We start from the raw sequence: 23,320 nt of genomic DNA on the forward strand, positions 1-23,320 counted from the left end.
GGCATCAATTAATAAGAAATCATCATTCTTTATGAAAATCACGTATGAGTAAATCCTGGTATCTTCCCTTAAGATTTAATATTTTAATTTTAGGATGAAAGAAAAATGGGGAGAAAGAAGAGCTCTTACAACTGTGTTCTTGCATCAGCACTGGAAAGCTTCCAACACAGAAATAAATTCCAGTTTAGGGGAAAAAGAAGACGACGACAATCGATGGTTGTTACCTTTATTTTTTCCTGAGAATCATGATTCTAAACCAAAATCTACTTGTTACACAAAAAGACAAAGCATATTTACATGCTTTACACCACAGTTTTAAGAGTGGAGAGCTCCAGCCCAGCCTTTATGGCAAGTGGACTGTTTAGTTTAATGATGTCAAAATGCAGGGGAGCAGATGGCAGTAAAACATTATTAGAAGAGATGAAACATAGGCAACTGGTAGCAGTTTACTTATTCATATAAAAATTTAAAAATGGAACCAATAAATCTATCCATCTTAGCTAAGCAAATCTAGTTATCTCGATTTATTACTGTAACGTAAAGCCTACAATGAAATTTGGGATGGTTGTAGAAACTATAATTTCCTTTCTCACCCCTATCTTCTTTAGATTTCAAATAAAAGATAGAATTTATATCCACTTAAAACTGAGATGCACATCATTCAATCTTTGATCTAATCAGATCTCATAAATACATCTGAGTCTTCCTTGGGGAAAAAAAAAAAAAAAAGAATACATCAGCTCTCTCTAAAGCTCTGTCCATAATGAATAAATAAGCTTTTCTTTATTGCTAAAATGCAGCACACAGCAGAGGCAGGGTATAGTAAGGGTCATGTTAACTAGAATCTTAGCTAAATTTTAAAAGTGGAGTTTAGATGCAAAGAAAATGTTATTAAAGCAGACCATAATAGCTGTAGTCACCTGGTTTATGCAAAGCAAAACTCCTTTCTGCAGAGAGGATTTAGTCCTCTTCAAATGTAGTCATTGATATTATCTTTTGACACAAGAAAATGCACTATTTTGTCAAAATAACAAAATTCAACTTAGTTGGAATTTTTACTTTTAAGATTTTATTTATTTATTTGTGTGTGAGAGAGAGACAGAGAGACAGAGAATGCACAAGCAGGGGGAGCAGCAGGCAGAGGGAAGAGCAGAGTCCCCGCTGAGGCTGAGTAAGGAGCTCAATGCGGGACTTGATCCCAGGACCCTGGGATCATGACCTGAGCTGAAGGCAGATGCTTAACTGACTGAGCCACCCAGGTGCCCCAAGTTCAACTTAGTTCTGAAAAACTCTGACTTCTCTCAGACTCTGCTGCCTCACTAGTAAAATGATGCCCACTTAAAATTTAATGACATTGTCTTATTGCACACCGAATAAAAATATATTTAAAAACTTAAAATATTATAAAAAATGATTACCATTAATCAATGATATCTACAATTTTACTGTTAATTAAGAATTTTTTGCTTCCTACAAGACTACCCATTATACTCCCAAGTTCTAAATGCCCAAATGGGGATGGTGAGTATTCCCTAAGACTGGAAGCAATAGAAGCTAAAATTAACTAAATACTAATATTGAAAAGGTTGTGACTTTTTCCCTTTCTCATTTGACCAAAAGAAATCTACTCTGTCCCTAAAAGACTTCCAAATGATCCTAACTTTTCTATTTACAGCTTACTTGCACTGTGTTCTTCAACACGTAATTCATGTTTTTAAGAAAAATCAGCAACTGTTATAAATCTTATCACAGATTAAGAGCCCTTGCGTTTACTACATATAATAAAAAGTGTTTCAAAAAGAAAAAAATAGGGCGCCTGGGTGGCTCAGTGAGTTAAAGCCTCTGCTTTCAGCTCAGGCCATGATCCCAGGGTCCTGGGATCGAGGCCGGCATCGGGCTCTCTGCTCAGCGGTGAGCCTGCTTCCTCTCCTCTCTCTCTGCCTGCCCCTCTGCCTACTTGTTATCTCTGTCTGTCAAATAAATAAATAAATAAATAAATCTTTAAAAGAAAAAAATAAAAGAATCTATGTATATGAACATATAATCTGATACATTTGTTCCTAGGAGTATCAAAGATTATAGATGGCGAATATTAAATAAAATAGTGCTAGTGTGCTCAGTATGTCACCATCAATTAAATGCCTTTTCTTTCATCAACAGAGTTATCTCCCTCCATGGATATATTTAACAATAAAAGTAAAAAAAGAAATCTATTAATTTTTTGCCAACATCAGGGACATAAGAATAAACAAGGCATTGTGAGTACATCCAATAAATGATAACAAGCTATAAAAGATGCTAATGAAAACAGCAAAAGGAAAAATTTTAGCACACCTAGACAATACTAAGTACTGTAAAAGAACATACAACAGAGCCTTTTATTTTCAATGGATTTATGAAATAGCTTTCTACAGAAAATAGTGATTACAATATTAGTGAATATGCTAATGATTTTGAGTAAGAAATTATGTTATTTATTAAATACTTAATATAATGTTATTAAAATTTAAATATCACAAATGTTCTTACAAGCTACCTATTTTGAAAGTGGGAAAGAAGAAAAAAATCCTATAATTAATGAAAAAAAAGTTTTAAGCGTATCTATCTACTTAAAGCTTTCTGAATTATACATATGTGTATATATATACATATATACATACATATACAACATGAGTAATTTAATTTTTAATTTTTGACTGGTAAGGTTCTACAGAATTTTTCTTCTTTTGTCTTGTAAGAAACCCCTTTTCCATATCCTAATGTTTATTTCCATGTCCACATGTAACACAAGTCCTTCCTGCAAAGGCAAAGAATGCAATGCCAGAGCTACTTACCTCACAATTCTAACTATAAAGAGTTGGAAAAGAATAAACATTTAGAAAATGATGATTTCGGGGTAATTAATGTACTTGCCTATGGAAATGCTGCACGAATAGACTATAAAAGTATGTTATAAAAGTAAACTTTAACTTATTTCTCAAGTATAATACAAGATACAACCTACTCATACTTATATTTTCTAACTAGACATATTACATTAAAATAACTTAGACATATTCAACCAATTTTCTCTTCCATAATCTGACCTACTCAAAACCAAGTATAGTTTCTCCAAGCCAAATACAATACCTACCAGTGTTTTAGTAGAGGATAAATAAATGCCCTCTACGGAACAAAGCTCCTTGGAAGAGCAATGTTGGATCTTGCCTCCCAGTCAAGTTAAAATGTGAAGCTGCGTTCTTTTGCCCTTAGAATTCTCTCCATTTCCATGGCCACTGCCTAGGGTAACATCATTGTCACTGTACTGGATTTCCTCAACCACCTCTTAATTTAATGTCCAGGACTCCAATCTTAATGCCTACACTGAGGTCATAATGAGGTTTTAAATACATTAACACTATAATGATCTAATAATGCAAACCTGATTGTCACTTTCCCGTTTACAGATCTGTTAAGGCCATCAATCCAATGACTTCCTTTCTGACTTTCAAAGCCCTTTTCTGACCAGGTCCCCATTAATCCATCCAACTCTTTTTCTGGCCACTATATAGTCCTGAACATACTGAACAACTTGCTCTTCCTCCAAGAAGCCAAGTTCTCTGAGAGTTTTTGCATATGTTGTTCCCTTTCCAACTTGGCCTCTTCCAAAAAATATTCAAGGGGCATTGGCTACATATGATTTTACTGTAGGCATAAATATTCACACTTTATTCCTGCATAAAATAGGACTCCATTATAAACTCTAATACAAACAAATATTCTATCTCAAGATTGTATCACTGGAACTTTATTGGTCTCTTTCCATCAATCTAGACTTCCCTGCCTTCTGACCTGGCCCCTGTAATCTAACTTAACTCTGTACCTTTTTTGCTGATTTCTGTAATTTACTGTTGCTTTAATTTGCATCCATGTTAACTTTTCCACATTGACAAAGTGAGTGGCTATCTCTAATATTTATTCTGCATCCCACTGTTTGGTTCCTTATAGGCCATATATTTCCATATTTTTTAAGAAAAAAATTCAGATCAGGGCTTCAGATCTATTACTACTTTTTTAATTGCTAGAAATAAATAATACAGTACTAGTTATAGTACTGCTGATGTTCACAAGTTTTAAGTCTTATGGCAGTTTAATGCTTCAAGGACAGTGGAGTCCTCTGCTCCCTAAGCAGTATGTGTAGTTTTTAATGGCAGTCTTTGGCAGACAGCATGTCCATGTTTGTTCAGTGACTGTTGTGGGGATTTCAAGTCCGGTAGAAGGAAAGAACAATGTGTTGTGAGTCCCTCAAATCATATGAAGAAGATGTCCAAAATATAACAAACTAACCTATCCACCCACTCATCTACTTAGCCACTGTCATTGACTGAAGGCCTATAAACCAGGCCAGGTATTGTTCAGGTAGTGCAAAACGAAGATTAGTAAGACTTGGTCCCTGTCCTTAAGAGGATCTAAAAACAGTGACGAAGGACACATATGTAAATTACAATGAATAGATGAATGCTGTAATAAAGCAATCGTCAACATTTTGTAGGAACACAGAGAAAGAATAGCCGATTATTGAGAGGACTCAAGAAAGGTTCACAAAGGAGATAACATCTGATCTTGAAGAATGAATGGAAATTTTTCAGGGGTAGAAGGTGGAAAAGTATTTCAAATAAGAGCAGCAGCTTTACAAAGCACAGAGGTGTGTGCGCTACGAATGGTGTGAACTTCTGAACTTTAGTGCGACGGGAGTGCAGAGAACATGAACTGTATAACAGAACAGGCTACAGAAGGAGGCTGGCACAAGGTAATAAAGGGCACATAAGCTCTATTAAGAAGCCAAACATTTCATGTGTGGGAAGCAGAGAGCTCAAAACATTTTCAAGCTGAGAAGTCACATGAGAACTGTTCTGCCGGATGTTAACAGTGTGAGCTACTAATGCTGTCACTAAAAGGCAGAGAGGTAAAAACTTAACCTTTCCTGAGTACCATCTATGTATCATCTACGCAGCACTTCAATATATGTTGCATCATTTGTGTGTATGCATACACGCTTATTCACATACATACAAAACAACGTTACAGGGAACTTTTTTTAGACTCTTATTTTAACAGATAAAGAAACTGAAGGCTCAAACGCTCCATAAAGGGATCTCTGGCCTTCTGAAATTCACGCCTATTCTTCAGAGCCGCTGCCTGTCGGCAAAGCTGGTTAGATGAACAAAACGCCGGGCCAGCAAAGCACTGATTATATTCTGATGAATGGGTGATTCTCATTTTGTGTAAAATTAAACTCAAGTTAGAAAACTGATGCGCTTCCAACATCTCACAGCTCTTCTGACTTTTAAGACTGAATTTGTGAGGAACATCTGACTTATATTTGGTAAAACAGAAATATTTGGTATCTGCATCAAATGAACTGAACTTATACAATCTGGAATCTGTAACCTAAAGAGAATCTAAGGAAAACATTACACAGCAAATTAGATCACCTACATAAACACAGAACATATTTGTAACTTATACCATAAAATTTATGAATGTTTTGGTAACATCCCTCTAACTACTCATTAGTTGTATACAATATGAAGACCTTAATCATTAAAGTATCTACTAGACCTACAAATACAGTGAATGAAAACAAAAGTTTAAAAAAGTACAAATCCCCAGTTCTGAAAACTAACAAGAAGAATGTCACCTTTTACCTATCTTTCTAGATCAAGTTAACATTTCTAAAGGGACTACTACATCTGAATTATTAAAGTATTAAAGGCGCAGGGCAAGTAGAAAGTAGTATTACTAAATTACATAAAACTCAAGCTTGAATTCTTATTTCTATTGTATCTTAATACTTTCATGCAGACTATGAACTTTTCAACATCTTACATCATAAAATAGGTCTTTGCCAGTCACTGACAAGCTTGCGCATGCATGTGTGGTGGTGTATGTTAAACTCCATGCCTGAGAAAAAGATAATCCAACTTAAACTATAATGCTGTTAACATATACCCCTAGTTCTTCTTAATGACTTCTGTAGCATCACCATATTTTTGAAAGACTTTGGGTAACACAAGCTATGTAACACCACAAATGAAATGATCTAAGATTTAAAGTCAGAACTTTATTGGTGATAATGGAAGCCCTAACAGATTCAGAACACACTAGAAGGTCTTAAAATTTCAGTCTTTTCAATGAAGTATTTTGGGGGGGGGGGGAAGGCTATCATTTCAAAACCACATTAGTCATCCCAATAGACAAAAGTACGTCTAAAATACTTAAATAAACAATTTCCAAATTTTTCCTTAACTACTAAGACATAGTAAGAAATACTGTGACACAAAATACACACGTTTACCTGCTGACCTCAAATATATGTGTTTGTACTTATATACACATACAAGCTAAAACCACATTTTCATAACATGATACCTCCCTACTTTTACTATGTTAAAATACTTAATATATTAAAATATATATTTCATTTTTTTAAATGAAAATACTGGCTATGATCCATTAAACTGATTTCAGGATCAACCAAGTGGGTTACAGACTGTAACTCAGTAATTTTTATCTCATCCTCCTCACCCAACTCTAGAACTTATTTTAAAATGACATCACTGGTAACAGTCACTCTTTGATGATGATGGTGGGGAGGGGTTCTTTTTTCACCTACATTAGAACACAGCTGTGAAGTATCAAAAGAAAGAAGCCTGAAGTTTTCTGTGTGAGAGAACTCCATACTTTATCAGGCAGCAACTGGCCTTTCTAACTTTTGCCTCTCCGTTGCTGGCACTGTAGTTTTCACAGGTGAACTGTGAAGAACCCAAGAACCCATAATGAGACAGCTATCCCCTTCTAAATCAAAAGAACCTTTTTATTTGCATTAGGAAGCTCTTAAAACTACTTACCAAATAGTAAGAGTAGATTCTGAGGTGGTTTTGTTTTGTTTTTAAATATGGCGGGGATTTTGTATTTATTTTACAATTTTTATAAAATAGTGTCAAGTAAGTAAATTTTACATCATATAATACGCATTAAATGCCAATTTGTAGCACCTAGAGCAAAACAGACAGGCGTTCCGCAAATATTTTCTAATTTGAGCTAAGCATCATGATGTATGTAATTCATCTATGATCACAATGGTACATACATTTTATGATATTAATGCTTTATAATGTTATATAATGTTTATACTCTTGTAATATTGCTGAAATTAAATTATGTTTTCTGTAAAAAGTATAATCTTTTAAATACTGACCATATGAATCATGATTATAGTTGTGTTATTTGACTGCTTTGATAATTATAACAAATTACACTCAAAGAAGACAGGATTCTGTTGCCCTCTTGTGGTAATTTTGCTGTAATATCTTCTTCAGAAATTTTGCCTCAATTTTTTTCTTTTCCCTTTAATGGTCAGTTCCTTTAACAGACCCATAAGCCAGACCATAGTTTCTGAATTTATAAAAGCAGTATATATATCCTTTGTCCTCTCCAATGCCTATACTTAATGCCCTCCCATCAGTTTCTATGTCAGATAGTCGTTCCCTCACTTTCTTAAGAAATGTTCTCTTGTTTCCTTCCAATTCTAAACCGAGGAGATTTTGCTTAAAGTTATTTTCTATAGTCTAATGCACATAAAAAATAATTAGAGCAGATCTCCACCTCATAGAGAAGCTTCAAGTAAATGGAAAGTAACTAAAAATGTAGGAGGTTGAGCTGTTGGCATTTTCTCCCAAGACAAGGGGACTTGCTAAATCAATTAACAGTCCAGAAATTTCAGAAGCTAATGATATTGGTCTAAATATTTTAAGTTTTTGAAAGTGATAAAACAGTCTTTAAAATAGCCTAGCTCATATGCAATGGCTTATCTCTTGCCCCCCCAACAAAAAAAATTTTTGTTAACTTCTTTGCAAAATGAGTAACACATAACAGTAATTCAAAACTATTCAAAGTGACACTATGAAATAATTTTAACTATAAATAATTAGTACTTTCCTAAAAAATAATTTTTTAATCATAAAATTAATTAGTGTCCAATATAATTTAAACACTATGGAAAATGCAAAGCAAAAGATGGATTCTTAAATTAACTAAAAATCTACTCTTACAACTGTAAAAATTCTTAAATATTGATAAATGATAAATCCTTAGAGCAATTCTTAAAAGATATATATCATATATATATTTAAATATATCATTTATATCATATATATATTTAAAAGCAGTCCCTCATGTATTCAATCAATTCTTATCCCAACACTAATGAGGAAAGACTAGAAGGACATTCTATGAAGAAGGACCAGAACATTCTCAAGCAAGGTAACATGGCATGTCTCTTAAGATGCTTTAGTAAGGCTATGGCACAGATTGTAATTTGGAAGCAGTGGGAGATGACATTGAGAAGTAAGTGGTAGTCAGACTGAAAACAGACTTCAATGATAAGTTAAGGAATAGGGAAATACAGTAAAGTATCTGCAACAGGAGAGTAGAGTGGGAAAATCAGAGTTTTAGAAAGATACTTGCTGCAGTATGAAGGACAGATTGATGGGGGGTCAAAAGAATACAAGGAAACTACTTAGAAGTTGTTTGCAATGACAAAGGCCTGAACCAAGGCAATGGTTCTGACCACAGAGAGGAGAAAAGAAATTTGAGAAAATACTCAGAAGGGAAATCATTAGGTGTTAGTTGCTATGAGAACATGGGGATAGAGGTGGGAGGTTCTCAAGCTCACGCTGGAGCTCTCGAGACTGGACCATTCCCAGAGCCAGGTAATAATATTTATTATTAATAATGCTGCATTTGAGATGCCACCTGGGAACAGCAAGTAGATCAACAATTTTGAGGATATGGAATGCAGGACACAGAGAACTCTAAACTATCAGTGGCTAGGTTGTAAAAGGAATCTGGATTACAGATCATTTAGAGAGTATAAAGACTACAAAGAGATTAAGGTTGAGGATGAGACTGGAAGCCCTTAGTTCCATCTTCTTGTTAAGAGAAATCCTTTAATCCTATAGCCATCATCTTTATTCATGTTGGGAGAAACAGGAGATTATTTAGTCTTTCTTTATTCTGCAAATCAGAAAACGGAGGGTCAAAGAGGTTAAGTGACTTTACTTAAAGCGATTTATCTGTGGACTTGAATGAAAACTCAGGTTTCCAGATTGAGACCAAGTTGTTTTACCTTATTATTCAAATGTTCTCTTTCTATAACAAAATGATAAAAACTATAGGATCATCTCATTAGATGCAGAAAAAGCATTTGACAAAATGCAACATCTATTCATGATAAAAACTCTCAACAAAGTAGGTTTATATGGAACATATATCATAATAAAGGCTATGTATGAGAAATCCACAGCTAACGTCATATTCAGTGATGAAAAGCTGACAGCTCTTTTCCTAAGATCAAGAACAACACAGGAATGTCCACTCTTACCACTTTGATTCAATCTAGTACACAGTCCTAGTTGCAGCAATTAGACAAGAAAATGAGATAAAAAGGAATCCAAATTGGTAAGGAAAAAGTAAAATTGTCACTATTTGAAGATGACATGATAATATATTTAGAAACCCCTACAGAATCTACCAAAAAGCTCTTAGAAATAACAAAAAAATTAGTTTAGCTGCAGGGTACAAAATCAATGTACAAAAATCTGTTGCATTTTTATACACTAATGAACTACCAGAAAGAGAAATAAAGAAAGTAATCCCATTTATAATTACACCAAATATAATAAAATACCTAAGAATAAACTTAGGTAGGTGGTGGTGAAAGACCTGTTACTCTGAAAACTTATAAACCACTGATGAAAAAAATTGAAGAGAACACAAACAAATGGAAAGGCATTCCATGCTCCTGGATCAGAATAATTAATACTATTAAAATATCCATACAGTACAAAGCAATTAAGAGATTCAATGCAATCCCTAAAATACCAACAGCATTTTTCACAAAACAAAAACAAACAATCCTAAAATATGTATGGAACCACAAAGACCCTGAATAGACAGAACAATCTTGAGAAAAAAGAACAAAGCTGGAGATATCACAGTCCCAGATTTCAAACTATACTACAAAGCTATAGTAGCCAAAACAGTATGGTATTGGCACAAACACAGAAAAATTGAACAACAGACCAGGATACAGAGCCCAGAAATAAACCCATGCTTATATCGTCAATTTCTCTGTGACAGAGGAGGCAAGAACATCACAATAGGGGGGAAGACAGTCTCTTCAATACATGTTCCTGGGAAAACTGGACAATTAAATGCAAAAGAATGAAATGGGGCCACTTTCTTTTACCATACACAAAAATAAACTAAAAATGAATTAAAGGCCTAACTTTGAGAGCTAAAACCATAATAAAACTCCTTAAAAAACATAGGCAGTAATCACTTTGACACTGACCTTAGCACCATTTTTCTAAATATGTCTTTGCAAAAGCAAAAATAAACTATTGGGACGACAGCAAAATCAAGGAAGGAAATCACTAACAAAATGAAAAGGCCACCTACTGAATTGAATGTGAGAAGATACCTGCAAATGATATACCTAATAAGGGGTTAATGTCCAAAATATAAAGGGCAACCCCCAAAAACCCCAAATAATCTGATTTAAAACGGGCAAAGGACCTGAATAAACGTTTTTTCAAGGAAGACATACAGATGCCAAAAGACACATGAAAAGATGCTCAACATCATTAATCATCAGGCAAATGCAAATGAAAACCACAATTATTCTACTTGTCAGAACAGCTAAAATAAAAAAGATAAGAAATAACAAGTGCTGTCAAGGATATGGAGAAAAGAGAACTCTTGCACACTATATGTAGGAATAGAATTTGCTGCAACTGTTCTGGAACAGTATGGAAACTGCTCAAAAACTTAAAAATAGAAATATCATAGGATCTAGTAATTCCACTATTGGGTACTTACCCAAAGAAAACAGACATATTAAGTCAACAAAATGTATGCAATTCCTGTATTTATTATAGCATTATTTATAACAGCCAAGATAGGGAACCAATCCAAGTGTCCATTGACAGATGAATGGATAAAGATGTGGTATAAACATATAATGGACTATTATTCAGCGATAACAAAGGATGAGATCATGTCCTTGGTGACAACATGGATGGACCTAGAGGGTATTATGCTACGTAAAATAAATCAGAGAAAGACAATGCCATATGATTTCATTTATATGTGGAATCTAAAAACCAAACAAATAAACAAACCAACAAAACAGAGTCATAAATATAGAGAACTAAGTGGTGGCTGGCAGAAGGGGTAAAATAGTTCAAAGGGATTAAGAAGTACAAACTTCCACTTATAAATTAAATAGGTCACAGGGATGAAAAGTACAGCATAGGGAATATATAGTCAATAATATTATAATAATGTATGGTGACAAATGGTAACTACATTTATTACGGTGAGCATAGCAGAATGTACGGAATTGTCAAGACGGTATCTTGTACATCTGGAACTAATATTACGTCAACTAATCTCAAATAAAATAGAGCAATTAAAGTATGTTTTCTTTCTGGCACTGTAACCTTCTTCCACTTCCGTCTCATAAATCTTCAGAGGACAACAAGTGAAAGATTCTTTTTTCAGTAACTGATGACAATAAATGCTTCTGTTGTTATTTTGTGTATATCATCAAAACAAAAATGTCATATTTCCAAGGTTAACCTTCCAATGATACAGTTCGTTAAAAAGACTCCAAGTTGGGGTGCCTGGGTGGCTCAGTGGGTTAAAGCCTCTGCCTTCGGCTCAGGGCATGATCCCTGGGTCCTGGAATTGAGCCCCACATTGGGCTCTCTGCTCAGCAGGGAGCCTGCTTCCCCTTCTCTCTCTGCCTGCCTCTCTGCCTATTTGTGACCTCTATCTGTCAAATAAATAAATAAAATCTTTAAAAAAAAAAAAAAAGACCCCAAGTTTATAATTCATACATGCTTCTCGAGTAATTTGGGAAACAAAGAAACTTCCAATTCTATAATTATGAAAAGCAAAGGGCAACTATATCAAATGCATACAGAATGTTTATGAAATACTTCAGAGGAAAACAGCTATGGCTATTCCTTGCAGATCTTTTTAAAGCTTAGATGGTTGAGAATGAGTTTCACCAGTGAATTCTATCAAATATCCTGGAAGACATTTTCATCACTAAACTTTAGAAAAACAAAAAAGTAAGAGATTTCTTTGGCATACCTGCTTGGTTGGGGTGTGGCCAGCTTGGTGACTTGACAATGTTAGCAGATCCTGGAGGCTTAAAGGCAGCAGCAGTTGTGAGACCAGCCATCCCTGGTCTGGTGGAGGCTGGGCTCTCCCGCCTCTCAGGCATGCTCCGTGCTGAAGCTACTGATGGAGACAACTGCTGAGAAGTCTCCTGGGTGTTGCTAGAAAGAAAATAAGGACATTTTTGGTGAAGTCATAGCAAACTTAGCAATGATCCTTTCTTTTCTCAATCTGTCAAATCTGTAAGGAAAACAAAAATATTAACTAACCAATATTTTAAAAAAGAAAAACTCGAAAACTATGACTGAGGGGCTGTCTCTCTTTGAAATGAACAATCAAACAAAAACAAAAGAAAGGGAAGAAGTCAGATTACATTTGTTCAGTACTTTGGAAATTTTCTTTCTTTCTTTCTTAAGATTTTATTTATTCATTTGAGAGAGACAGAGAGAGAATGAGAGAAAACACGAGATGCGGGATGCGGGATGCGGGATGCAAGATGTGGAAGGGTCACAGGGAGAAAAAGACTTCCTGCTGAGCGGGGAGCCTAATGGGGGACTTGATCCTGGAACTCCAAGATCATGACCTGAGTTGAAAGCAGTTGCTTAACCAACAAAACCACCCAGGCCCCCTGGAAAAATTTCCTTTAAAAGGTCTATTGTGAGAAATTAGGCAACTGAAACACTGTTACAGCCAATCCTTTCAAATAATATGGTAACTTTATCTTCCTATTCTTCTCTATCTCAATCTTTCAGAAAATCACCTACATTAAAACGACTAATGATTAGAGAATTCCTTGTGATCTCTCTGAAATGGCAGATTTTTTTCTCTTCTTTCTCACATTCTTCTGGTATTTTATGAACTAAGTTACCCTGACATCTTACCATTCTTTTTACTTAATACTTAGTCACTCATTCATTGAACAAGTATTTAAGCACCTACTACATGCCAGACAGTGTGCTATGTACGGGCCACAGAATGGTAAACAAAAGACAACATCCCTGGCTTAAAAGAACATCCAGTGTTCTGTATTCACAATACAGGAAAACAGGAGACAAGACGGCCATTGTCCTCACTCAGTCAGAGTTACTCTACTTGCTTAACAGGAGGCCTTATCTGTGCTGGTTCCAGTTTGATTTAGAAAGATCTTTTTACTGCCCAGTCATCTGTTACTTATAATTATACACTGTCACTCAAAAAAAAATCTTAGGTAGCTCAAATTATAAATGTGTACTTTGAAATGATATAATATTATAGAGGTTTCTCTCAGGTGAAGTATAACAATAATTATTATAACAACAATAAGAAGAATACATCCTACTAACTTCTGAACAGAAATCAAGGTACTGCTTGCCTAAATAACTTCATGCACAGAAACTCAAGTCCTTCAATAACTGAAAATTACAGCTGGAAGAATAGATCAATAAAGATAGAATACTAATTAATGACCAGTAAAATAAATGTCCCTTAATCGTACTATTTAGGTTGAGATTATTTCAATGAAAAGAGATTTCAAATTCAATCATGTCCTAAGAATACCTATTTCTCCAATACTCTTGAATCTGGGATAAATACCTAACAAAGAGGCCTGAGGTTGCCTAGTCTTAGGAAGGCCTGCTTGCAAGGTTGGCCTCTAACTGGCATTTGAGAACTTGGCTGGTGAACAGTTCCCTACAGTCATATAAAACTTTCTCTAAAATATAAGAGTAGTTCACTGGGCCTAAGCTAAATAAACAATGTGGTTTATGCTAAATACCTACTTTCCTTCTGTGAGTTGGGACATACAGTATGAACTAGGCACCCCATGACAATATAAGGAGCCCCAATAAAAACCTTAAGTACTTCGTATCTAATGAGTTTCTCTGGTAGACAACACTTGGCATGTTTTATCATAACTCACCGTTGTAGGAATCAACATATCCTATGTTGAGAAAGGACTTTTGGAAACTTGAGCCTCTATTCCTCTGGACTCAATCCATGTACCCTCTCCCTTGCTGATTTTGCTTTGTATTCTCACACTGTAATAAATCTTAGTCATGAGTACAACTATATGCCCAGTTCTGTAAGTCCTCTACTGAGCGGGTGGTCCTAGAGCACTTCTGAAACTAAACAGTTTTGAAAAATCATACTAGAGCTTTTTTAACTTTCTTGAAATATTGCTTATTATTATTCTCTGAAATCCAAATGTAACAAAGCTATAACCTTCTTTTATCATTTCTAATCAGTTTCATGAAAAACTGAAGTCCACTTGAGATGTTAGAACATACCATACAATGAAAAATTTAAGTACTTTAGTAACTGTAATAAATAAAAAGTAAAAGACTACTTACTTCATGGCAATGCTAAATACAATTATCAATAAAGATGACAGAATAAATAAAATTAATGGAAACAGAGTTTAAGCTTTATAGTAGAATGGTTATGAGTAACTTTGAAAAGCTTTGTGATGAACTAATTATTTTACCTCTCTTAAGTCTCATTTACCTAAGTTTTAAATGGGGATAATACTTTGCTCATAAGAGTTCCATGAGACTTAAGTAAGATAATTGTGTACAAAATACTTAGCATACTCTAAGGCACAGAATATAAGCCTAAACAGATGAAAAGGATAATTAATATATTCAAAAAATAAAACTTATTTTCAATATTCTTATATACTAAAAATACATAATTAAAAAAAATACAGATGTACAGGTCATTTTAATTCTAAGGTTAATTCTAGGGCTCAGTCGATTAGAAAAAAGTAACTATAACCCATATATTCAGAGTTCTGAGAAGAAAATTTATGACCAAGGAACAATAGAAGTTACAAATGGAACATAAATATAATCTGGAAATAACAAAGCCCAAATCATCATTTAATGTTTAACAACCTGAATAAGTTAAAATTTATCTCCAGGAGAGCTGGCAGACAGACTTACTTAAAAGAAAGTGACTAGAATGATAAAAAATTAATGCCAAGTCTAATCAAGTTTGGTTGAAGGAACTGGTATGACCTAAGGTATGAGAAAAACTCAGGAGAAGCATTAGAGCAATCCTCAAATACATGACATGTGGATTCACTCTATATGACTACATTCTGTTTGCCTAATGTAGTGTCAAATCTATGGTGAGACAGATTTGGTTCAATAAAAGGAGGTACTTCCTAATATGAAAAATTGTCCAAAGGAAATATTCTGTTTCCTAACAATACCGTTAGGGACAGGCCTGATTCCAGAAGGTATTCAAGCAGTTGAAGGAAAGGCTACAGACTGGATTTAACCCTTCAAGGGTAGAAGGCTAAGATTAAGTTACACTTCAGCATGACATTCAAAGCCTTCTAAGATACAGCTACAATCTACCTGTCCAATCATTATCTCCTGCCACCTCGCGATACAAATTATGTGCTGGCCACACCTCTTCTCTGTCCACAATTTTCCAAGCTCTAAATAGAAGACACCTCCCCCACTCTCCCTCTGAACACATCCAAATACCATCTACAGTTAACAGTAGTAGTAAAAAATAATATCTATCATGCACGGTGTACCATACTAAACAATATATTTTACTTAATCAATCATCTAGCAGTAGAGACACTACTTCCTTCACTTCATGACACAAATTAACTACATCACATACAGTTGCGTTTCAATTTGTAATAGCCAGGGAATAAAAAAAAATAACAGTAACTTCCTTATGTATCTTGTCTCCTGCACTACCTTAATAAACTGAGATTGGGGACTTGACTGTGACTTTGGGTACGTTACTTGAAGTTGATAACATTTCTTCATCTGTAAAATCAGATGAAAATACTACTTTTATTCCAAGGTTATTGTTAGGATTAAATGAAACACAATGAGATAATATATGTAATACAAGTAAAGTACTTGGCTCTATGCTAAGCCAGAGAGAAAAAAAAAATTAAAAATCTGTCCACAGAACTTTGAAAGGTCTCGTATTCTCCCAAACATGGAGAGTCTCTTCTTACACTTCAATTTTTACCTATACATATGAACATCTTATTTTATCCTTTGTATAGTCTTTATATTATATATTCTCTCCCAAAAGGCTAAGATGTTTAAATCTTCAACAGTACTCTTTAGATACAAAGTGTGCGCAGTAGGTTATAACCTTATAAAATTCTAAATTATCAGCAAGAAAGTTGTTCCATTTATATTTAAATTCAGGACTGATGAGCAGAGTTCAACATTCTCAGGAGAAGTAAATCTCTATTTACTTAAAACATTTAATGTGGAATGGAAGAATATTTGGTTTTATGGAGACAACCATGTATCTAAATATGTAATGCCTAGGTCTCTAAAAGAGCTAACATCTTTTTGCCTAATTTCTAGCATTAGCTACTATTTAAAGAAATACATAAACAACAGATATCATGTACTGAAGATTGAAGAATTAATGATATCATTGGCTATATTATTTTATATTTGGGAATAAAATATTCTAGTAATCATTATAATCATTAACAGCAAAAATATTTTGAATTAATGACTAATTTACTAACATAGCATGGCATGATTACTTAAATTGGTATCTTATTTCTGAAATCATGCTTTATATATTTTTTTCTATATTTAAAATTTAAAAGGTTTCCTCAGGAAACCCAGCGTTCCTGTTTTCCAGAATGCCAACTCACTTACTACCTTGTCGAAAATCATTTCCATTTCCCAAATACCAAAATATATTTAGTTTGTGCCTACTGCTATTAATAAAAAGTGATTATCATGGCTACTAATACCTGTTCTATAAGTGGGTCCATGGAGAGCATCAATCAGGCCATAACTACATGTACACTTTTTTTTTACACAATTAGTTTATTTAAACAACAAAATGTTTGATTGGAAGGGAATACTCAACTCATTTCTTTTTTCTTTTTCTTAAGGTTCTATTTATTTATTTGACAGATAAGAGAGATCACAAGTAGGCAAAGAAGCAGGCAGTTGGAGGAAGCAGGCTCCCTGCTGAGCAGAAAGCCTGATGCGAGATTCGATCCCAGCACCCTTAGATCATGACCTGAGCCAAAGGCAGAGGCTTAACCCACTGAGTCACCCAGGCGCCCCAAAACTTGACTCATTTCTTTCAGAGGAATTTATCTCTACTTAAAGACAGATTGCTCCGTGTGTAAGGGTTATATACAAAAATGTTATAAAATTGTCCTTGGTTTCCCAATAATAAATGAAAAACTTTAAGATTCTCCACTCAAGCAAGGTTTGCAAAAATTTTAATGTTGCTCTTTTTTTATTAAACAGCGAGCGAAAAGTAACTTACTAGAATATAAAGGTAAGAGTTTAATGAGCATGCCATTAATGGAGATGGGGTATTCTCACACAACTGGTATTTTTCTCCATCCTATCTCTATTTTTCCCTATCCCATCTCCATTTGATATCCATCAAAACATACCACTGGTTGGGGCGCCTGGGTGGCTCAGTGGGTTAAGCCGCTGCCTTCGGCTCGGGTCATGATCTCAGGGTCCTGGGATCGAGTCCCGCATCGGGCTCTCTGCTCAGCAGGGGCCTGCTTCCTTCCCTTACCCTCTCTCTGCCTGCCTCTCTACCTACTGTGATCTCTCTCTGTCAAATAAATAAATAAAATCTTTAAAAAAAAAAAAAAACATACCACTGGCTATTTAGTTTTTTAAAAAATGCAATAGGCACTTTTCTGGAGAGATGTGAGCATCCCATTAGGTCCTCAAAGGGATCTTTTATTCCAAGTGTGGTCAGTAACCTGTCTCTGTATAGATTTAGCCTGGATGCTGAAAGATTTCTACTCAATTAACACAATTCCACAAATGTAAAATAATGTCGAGTATCTTTTTTTCTTAGAGAAAAATGTACAATGATCTCTCTCTCCCTGTTTAAACATCTGCCTTATAAGTTACTCAGAATTTTAATTAAGTATATTGAAAACCTCCATGACAGTGAATAGAATACAAACACATAATCAGTAGACAGCCTATGTTATATCAGGCTTTTACCAATTATAGCCATAGTTGTACACTCTACCATTAATTTTATGTTCCATCAGAGATGACTTTAAACAGTTATTTCATTAGGATTATACCCTTCCATGAGCACTTGGGATATTTTTATTTTTTATATATACCTAATAGTTTTTGGCATAATTGTTCAGTTTAGGAGAAAAATTAATTTTGTGTTTCAGAATTTCCGAGATATGGTAAAAATTAAGTTATCTGTCCAAGTAAAACCCTCATATATAAGAACAATAAGACAGTAGTAGCCAATCAAAATGAATTACTTTATTATTCTTTTTCATTTTTTCTAAAGATATAAAGGTATGTCTTACTAAACATTTCCCTATTCTAGTATAGCTACCATCCATGCAATGAAACAGTTATACTGTAATTTAAATACTTGGACAATTACTCATAATTTCATACTAAATATCAAGTATGGTAATAAAACATGTTACAAGGGGTTAAAAGGGGAGTCAATGATCATTTAAAATCACATGCTTGTCCATTAGCATTGTACTGAATTTACAGCTAGTTTAAAAACGGAACACAAATCCACTCTAGGACTTTCGCATCTGGCTGGTTAATATAGTGGTTAGGTGTTACAGAAAGCAGTGTCTTTTAAAGCAAACCACCACTGAGATACCTGCTCCACAGTACCTTATTTTCTTAACATGAATAGAGCCCGTTGACTTCCTCGAGGACTGGAGGTACGAAAAAGCTAAAGGCTTAGAAACAGGGCTGATGCAAAGTGCATCCAGGAGTGAGTGGTATTTATCAGGACTGGAGAGCCTGGTGAACATTTAGAAAGATATTTAAGTTGAAAAAAAATCACACAATCAACAGCAGAAAGTAGTCTTGACAGTCTATGATTTGAAACATTTCCAGAAAGAGCTAGAGACAGATATTTTACAGACAGGCAGAAAGAACAAAGCATAGAAAGAGGAGGAAAGAAGGTCCAAGTACTCTATTAATTTACTCATTAATATAGAATTGACTAAGTTTTCGCTAAAACTAGCCAAGACAATCTTTTAGGAAGCATAAAACTTTATAAAGACTACTGGAAATTATATTTTAAAAATCTCATAAAAATAAAAAATTATTATTCTTTTTTTTCGGGCGGAGGGATGTAGTTAGACTTGAGAACACCCTTAAATACAATCAGTTTGTGAGAGAAGAAAATATCAGTAAGAACTTAAAATATCTACTGATAGTTGACTCTGTTCCAGATAAAAGCTAAAAATTATAAAGGCCCAAACTCAATAAGCACACAACATGCAATAATCCATGCAACTGAAAACATCGAAGATAAATGGTAGTCATGGAAACAGATGAAAGGAAGATTTAAAGAAACATCAGTTAATAAACACTGAGGGATATGTCTACAACCCAGGTAAAATGTCCACAACACAACCAAGATCTCATATTGGGCTGTGACTGTTTCAAATGGTTATGTATGCTTTAAGGGGACTTTTAAGACAGTGAAAAGTGTTGGAATCACACAAGACACACGTTGTACATACAGCTCTACCTGGTTTTTGCAGCAAGAGCAGCAGACACAGTAGCAGCTGCACTGCTAAGAACTGCAGCACTATATCTAGCAGGAGAAGAGAAGGTGGAAAAGTTTCGAAAACCTTCCAAAGACCTTGTCACCACATTTCTTGTGGAGCGGCTTAAACTGATACATAGGGAAAGAAAAGAAAAAAAAAAGAGAAGAGGAACAAAAAAGAAAAGTGAGAAAACAGAGCATAATAAAGATAAGAAAGTAACTATCTTATATTCATGTTTAGACATTAAAAGGTGTGATACAGAAGTGTAATAAGAGTGCAGGTCATTTATTTACTGTTGCTATGATTTCTCTCAGAAATTAGTATCTGATATATAATGTTCCATAAAACTGATTTTTGATATATAAATGCTTTTGGATGTATTTAACTTCAGTCTCTAATCCCATTTAAAGTTAAATCAATATTATACAACACACATGTGAAGATTGATTTGTTAGCATCTAAGTAGAAAATAAATCTAAACATGAAGTCTGAATTTCCATATTCAGAGAAAGGAAGGTTATGTCCATTTTTCTAAAAAGACTCTACATAAAGAGCTTTACCTTAGGGATGATACACACCCAGAGCCTGACATTTTAACGAGACTTGTGCTTTCAGGAGAAGCAGGTACAACCGACTGCCTATCCAGAAGCAGCAGTACATACTAAAAGGAACAAGAGGTAACTTAAAAATACTGAGAATAAACCTACCTGGGGAAGGAAAACAAAGCACCTTTGTAAAATAAACAGTAATTGAAGTGAATATGACTAAAACATCACCCTCTCTGTTGATTTCTACACTTCCACTTTCAGTCAACTCTGTAAAGACTCAATGCTGGTGTGAAATTTCATTCTCAGAACACTTACAACTTAAAATAACAAATATTTTCCTTTATCTTTTAGAAAAGGTCAAATACCTGAACAGAAATGAACATTCCATCATTAGGACCATAATGATTTTCAAGTTAGTTATAAGCTTGAAATTGAGAATTTTTTTATTAAGTTTAAAGTCTAACATGCACAGCATGAAACCTATATGGTCTTTCCTACTCATTTCTGCATACAACTCATTAATGAACACCCTCACCTTCTATGACCACTTTTTTCACAATTTGTGACAGTGACCTCCTCCAGCACAAAGTAATTGTGTGCCAAACTCAATGCAGGTTAGTAAGAGCTCAGACGTCTGAAACTGTGCATAGGGACATAAATAAGTCTTTTCTCCTTCTCAGAAGAATATGATAATTCATTATTCCTAGTTCCACTGGCTATAGCTTTACAAACCATTAGAAAGTATATTAAAGAAACAGTGGTAAGCCATTTTTTAAAATGATACAAAATTAAGTATAGTTTTTCTGCAAGCCTGTAACTGAATTGAACTGTACGGCTATGTTTAGGAACTGTTGTGAATGGGTAGAAAAGAAAGAATGGGTCTGGAAAGAGAAAAGAAAGACGCCATCAGTGGCAGAACCAGGTAATATGAGTGGCAAGCAATGTGGAAGGAAAAGTTACCAAGTGATTCAACTCTGAATTCTTCAATTACTCTGCATCTTTCAAGCAATGGCTACTATTTGGGGGAAGTGATGGCAAGTAACAACTAGAAACAACTTTATTTTAAAAAGTCAGCTAAAAGAAATGCAGCTAAAAAATAAATTGTCTTTCTCTCTTTAAAAGGAAATTGCAATGAACATCCTTCCTTGTATTGTATCACAAATAATAATACTGTATAGTATTAGCAGAGATCTGTAAAATCTTCTAAGTAACCTAAATACCTTTAGAATATGTGTAGGCACTTGGAACATACGATCTCTATCACTCTTTTTTTAGAGGAGAATACTCTAACTCAGTAAAGTAGACTTAAAACAAACTCAAGAAAGTTGACTTTCCCATTCACAGTGAATAAATAGAAGGCATAGATTTCCTGACTCTATATTAGAATTTTGAATCTGAACAAAAAAAGAGAGAGAGACAGATATAAAAGCAGTGTATAGCGGTGTTCCCCAGTTGAGTGCCAAAGTTTCTTGTCTATATATTAATGATGTCAGTTCTGTAACCTATGATCACTTGTTTTTTTTTAGTCGAAGAGTTTTAGTATTTAAATTTCACCACCACCATTAAAATTTCAACATTCCACAAGGGAAAAAACTCTACCTAGAACACGCAGTTACTTTAGAAAGTGTGGCTACTTGGCTACCAATGTGTAAAACCTGAGGAGTTGCAGGTGGGTGAGGTCCACTCTGAGGTAGGTCTTCCAGAGAACTGTCAAACCTAAGTTTTCAGAAGCAAAATAAACAAGGCAAAGGAAATATTAATGAAAAATACATTTATCATCTATACCACCTTTTAAGTGCACACTGGTTCCTTTTGGGCAATACTCTAGTTCTGTGTTGTTGTTTTTTTAACTTTGTATCTGCAGTAAGGTTAAAACCCAAACCAACACCTTCACCACCACTAAATATAAGCTCTTCCCTCCACCATTTTTTTTAACATGGCTACGTTCATGTGAGGGAAGAAAGGTGAATGGGAATTCTCACACACAGAGTCCCAATACAAAAGACTATGTATTTTGCATGCTTCAGGGAAGTTAGGCTCCAAGAAATTAATTCAGTTGTTCAATATTATATACCTTGTAAGAGTCAGATGGAATGTGAACCAGGCCTGTCTGTACTATTTCCACTACATAATGCTTTCCATCATCTTGTGGGGTAGTTAGCTGCCTGAATGGTACACTGCAAGAAAGCACTAAAAACCTCTTTCCAAGTCAGAATGCTGTGTTTGTAGATCTGAAATAATATGGATGTTGTTTATCTCCATGTAAACAAAGTAGTTTATCCAGTCCCACGACAAATGTTTGCATACAACTGTTGCTTTACTTTTTACTTTGTTTTTCCGATGTCCGTACCATTTTTTCTTCCAAATGACAGAATTAAATTTTAGAGCCATCACTAGGTTTTTTAAAAAAAAAAAAAAAAAAAAAAGGATGAAAAATTCAGTGTGAGGTTAGAAAAAAGAAAGCACCAAGTATAATATTTTGGAATCAAAAAATAAGAGAAATACAAAATTGCCCATTGTTTAAAAAGAAAGCTGTGTATTAAAAAAAATAGAATATATCAGTCATGTTATACTGATTTTCAGAAAAGAAAATGTAACACTAAGATGAAAAAAACAGAAAAGGAAAGGTTATATTCCCATTTTTTATTTAGCACTGGTCACATCTTTACCACAGTGTTGGGAAAATTAAAAAAAAAAAAGGACAGACAACTTAAGAAAAATGTCATGTTAGAATTAAAATATTATTTAAGAGATAAGAGTTGAAAATGTTAAAAGAATAAGAACTGTAAGTCCTATAAGCAGAGGTTAGCAAACCATGACTATCAGGCTAATTTCGCCCACCACTTGGTTTTGTATGGCTGATGAACTAAGAGTGGTTTTAAATGTTTGTTTGTTTGTTTTAATGAAAAGAATAGTATTTCTTAATACACGAAAATTCTATGAAATTCAAATTTCAGCCACAAAGTTTTAATAAACTTTAAATAAAGTTTAATGAAACCCAGCCAGGTTTCTTCATTTACATATG

The 23,320-nt window shown here is 34.3% G+C and overlaps 1 protein-coding gene across 13 annotated transcripts in view; it reads right to left on the bottom strand.

Moving 5' to 3' along the window:
* PDLIM5 (PDZ and LIM domain 5) overlaps positions 1-23,320 on the bottom strand; it is a 201,138-nt gene that overhangs the window by 34,848 nt on the left and 142,970 nt on the right. For 9 of the 13 annotated variants that reach the window (XM_059172610.1, XM_059172596.1, XM_059172633.1 and 6 more), the window contains 4 exons: positions 21,895-22,011; positions 19,729-19,875; positions 18,858-18,989; positions 12,205-12,392 (listed from right to left, as the gene is read on the bottom strand). In XM_059172610.1, coding sequence (XP_059028593.1) covers positions 12,205-12,392; positions 18,858-18,989; positions 19,729-19,875; positions 21,895-22,011 — 584 coding nt within the window. The remainder of the gene's footprint in view (positions 1-12,204; positions 12,393-18,857; positions 18,990-19,728; positions 19,876-21,894; positions 22,012-23,320) is intronic. The other 4 variants (XM_059172637.1, XM_059172634.1, XM_059172650.1 and 1 more) reach the window with 1 other exon arrangement.

The sequence above is a fragment of the Mustela lutreola genome, chromosome 1 (genome assembly GCF_030435805.1).
Source record: "Mustela lutreola isolate mMusLut2 chromosome 1, mMusLut2.pri, whole genome shotgun sequence".
Classification (NCBI taxonomy): domain Eukaryota; kingdom Metazoa; phylum Chordata; class Mammalia; order Carnivora; family Mustelidae; genus Mustela; species Mustela lutreola.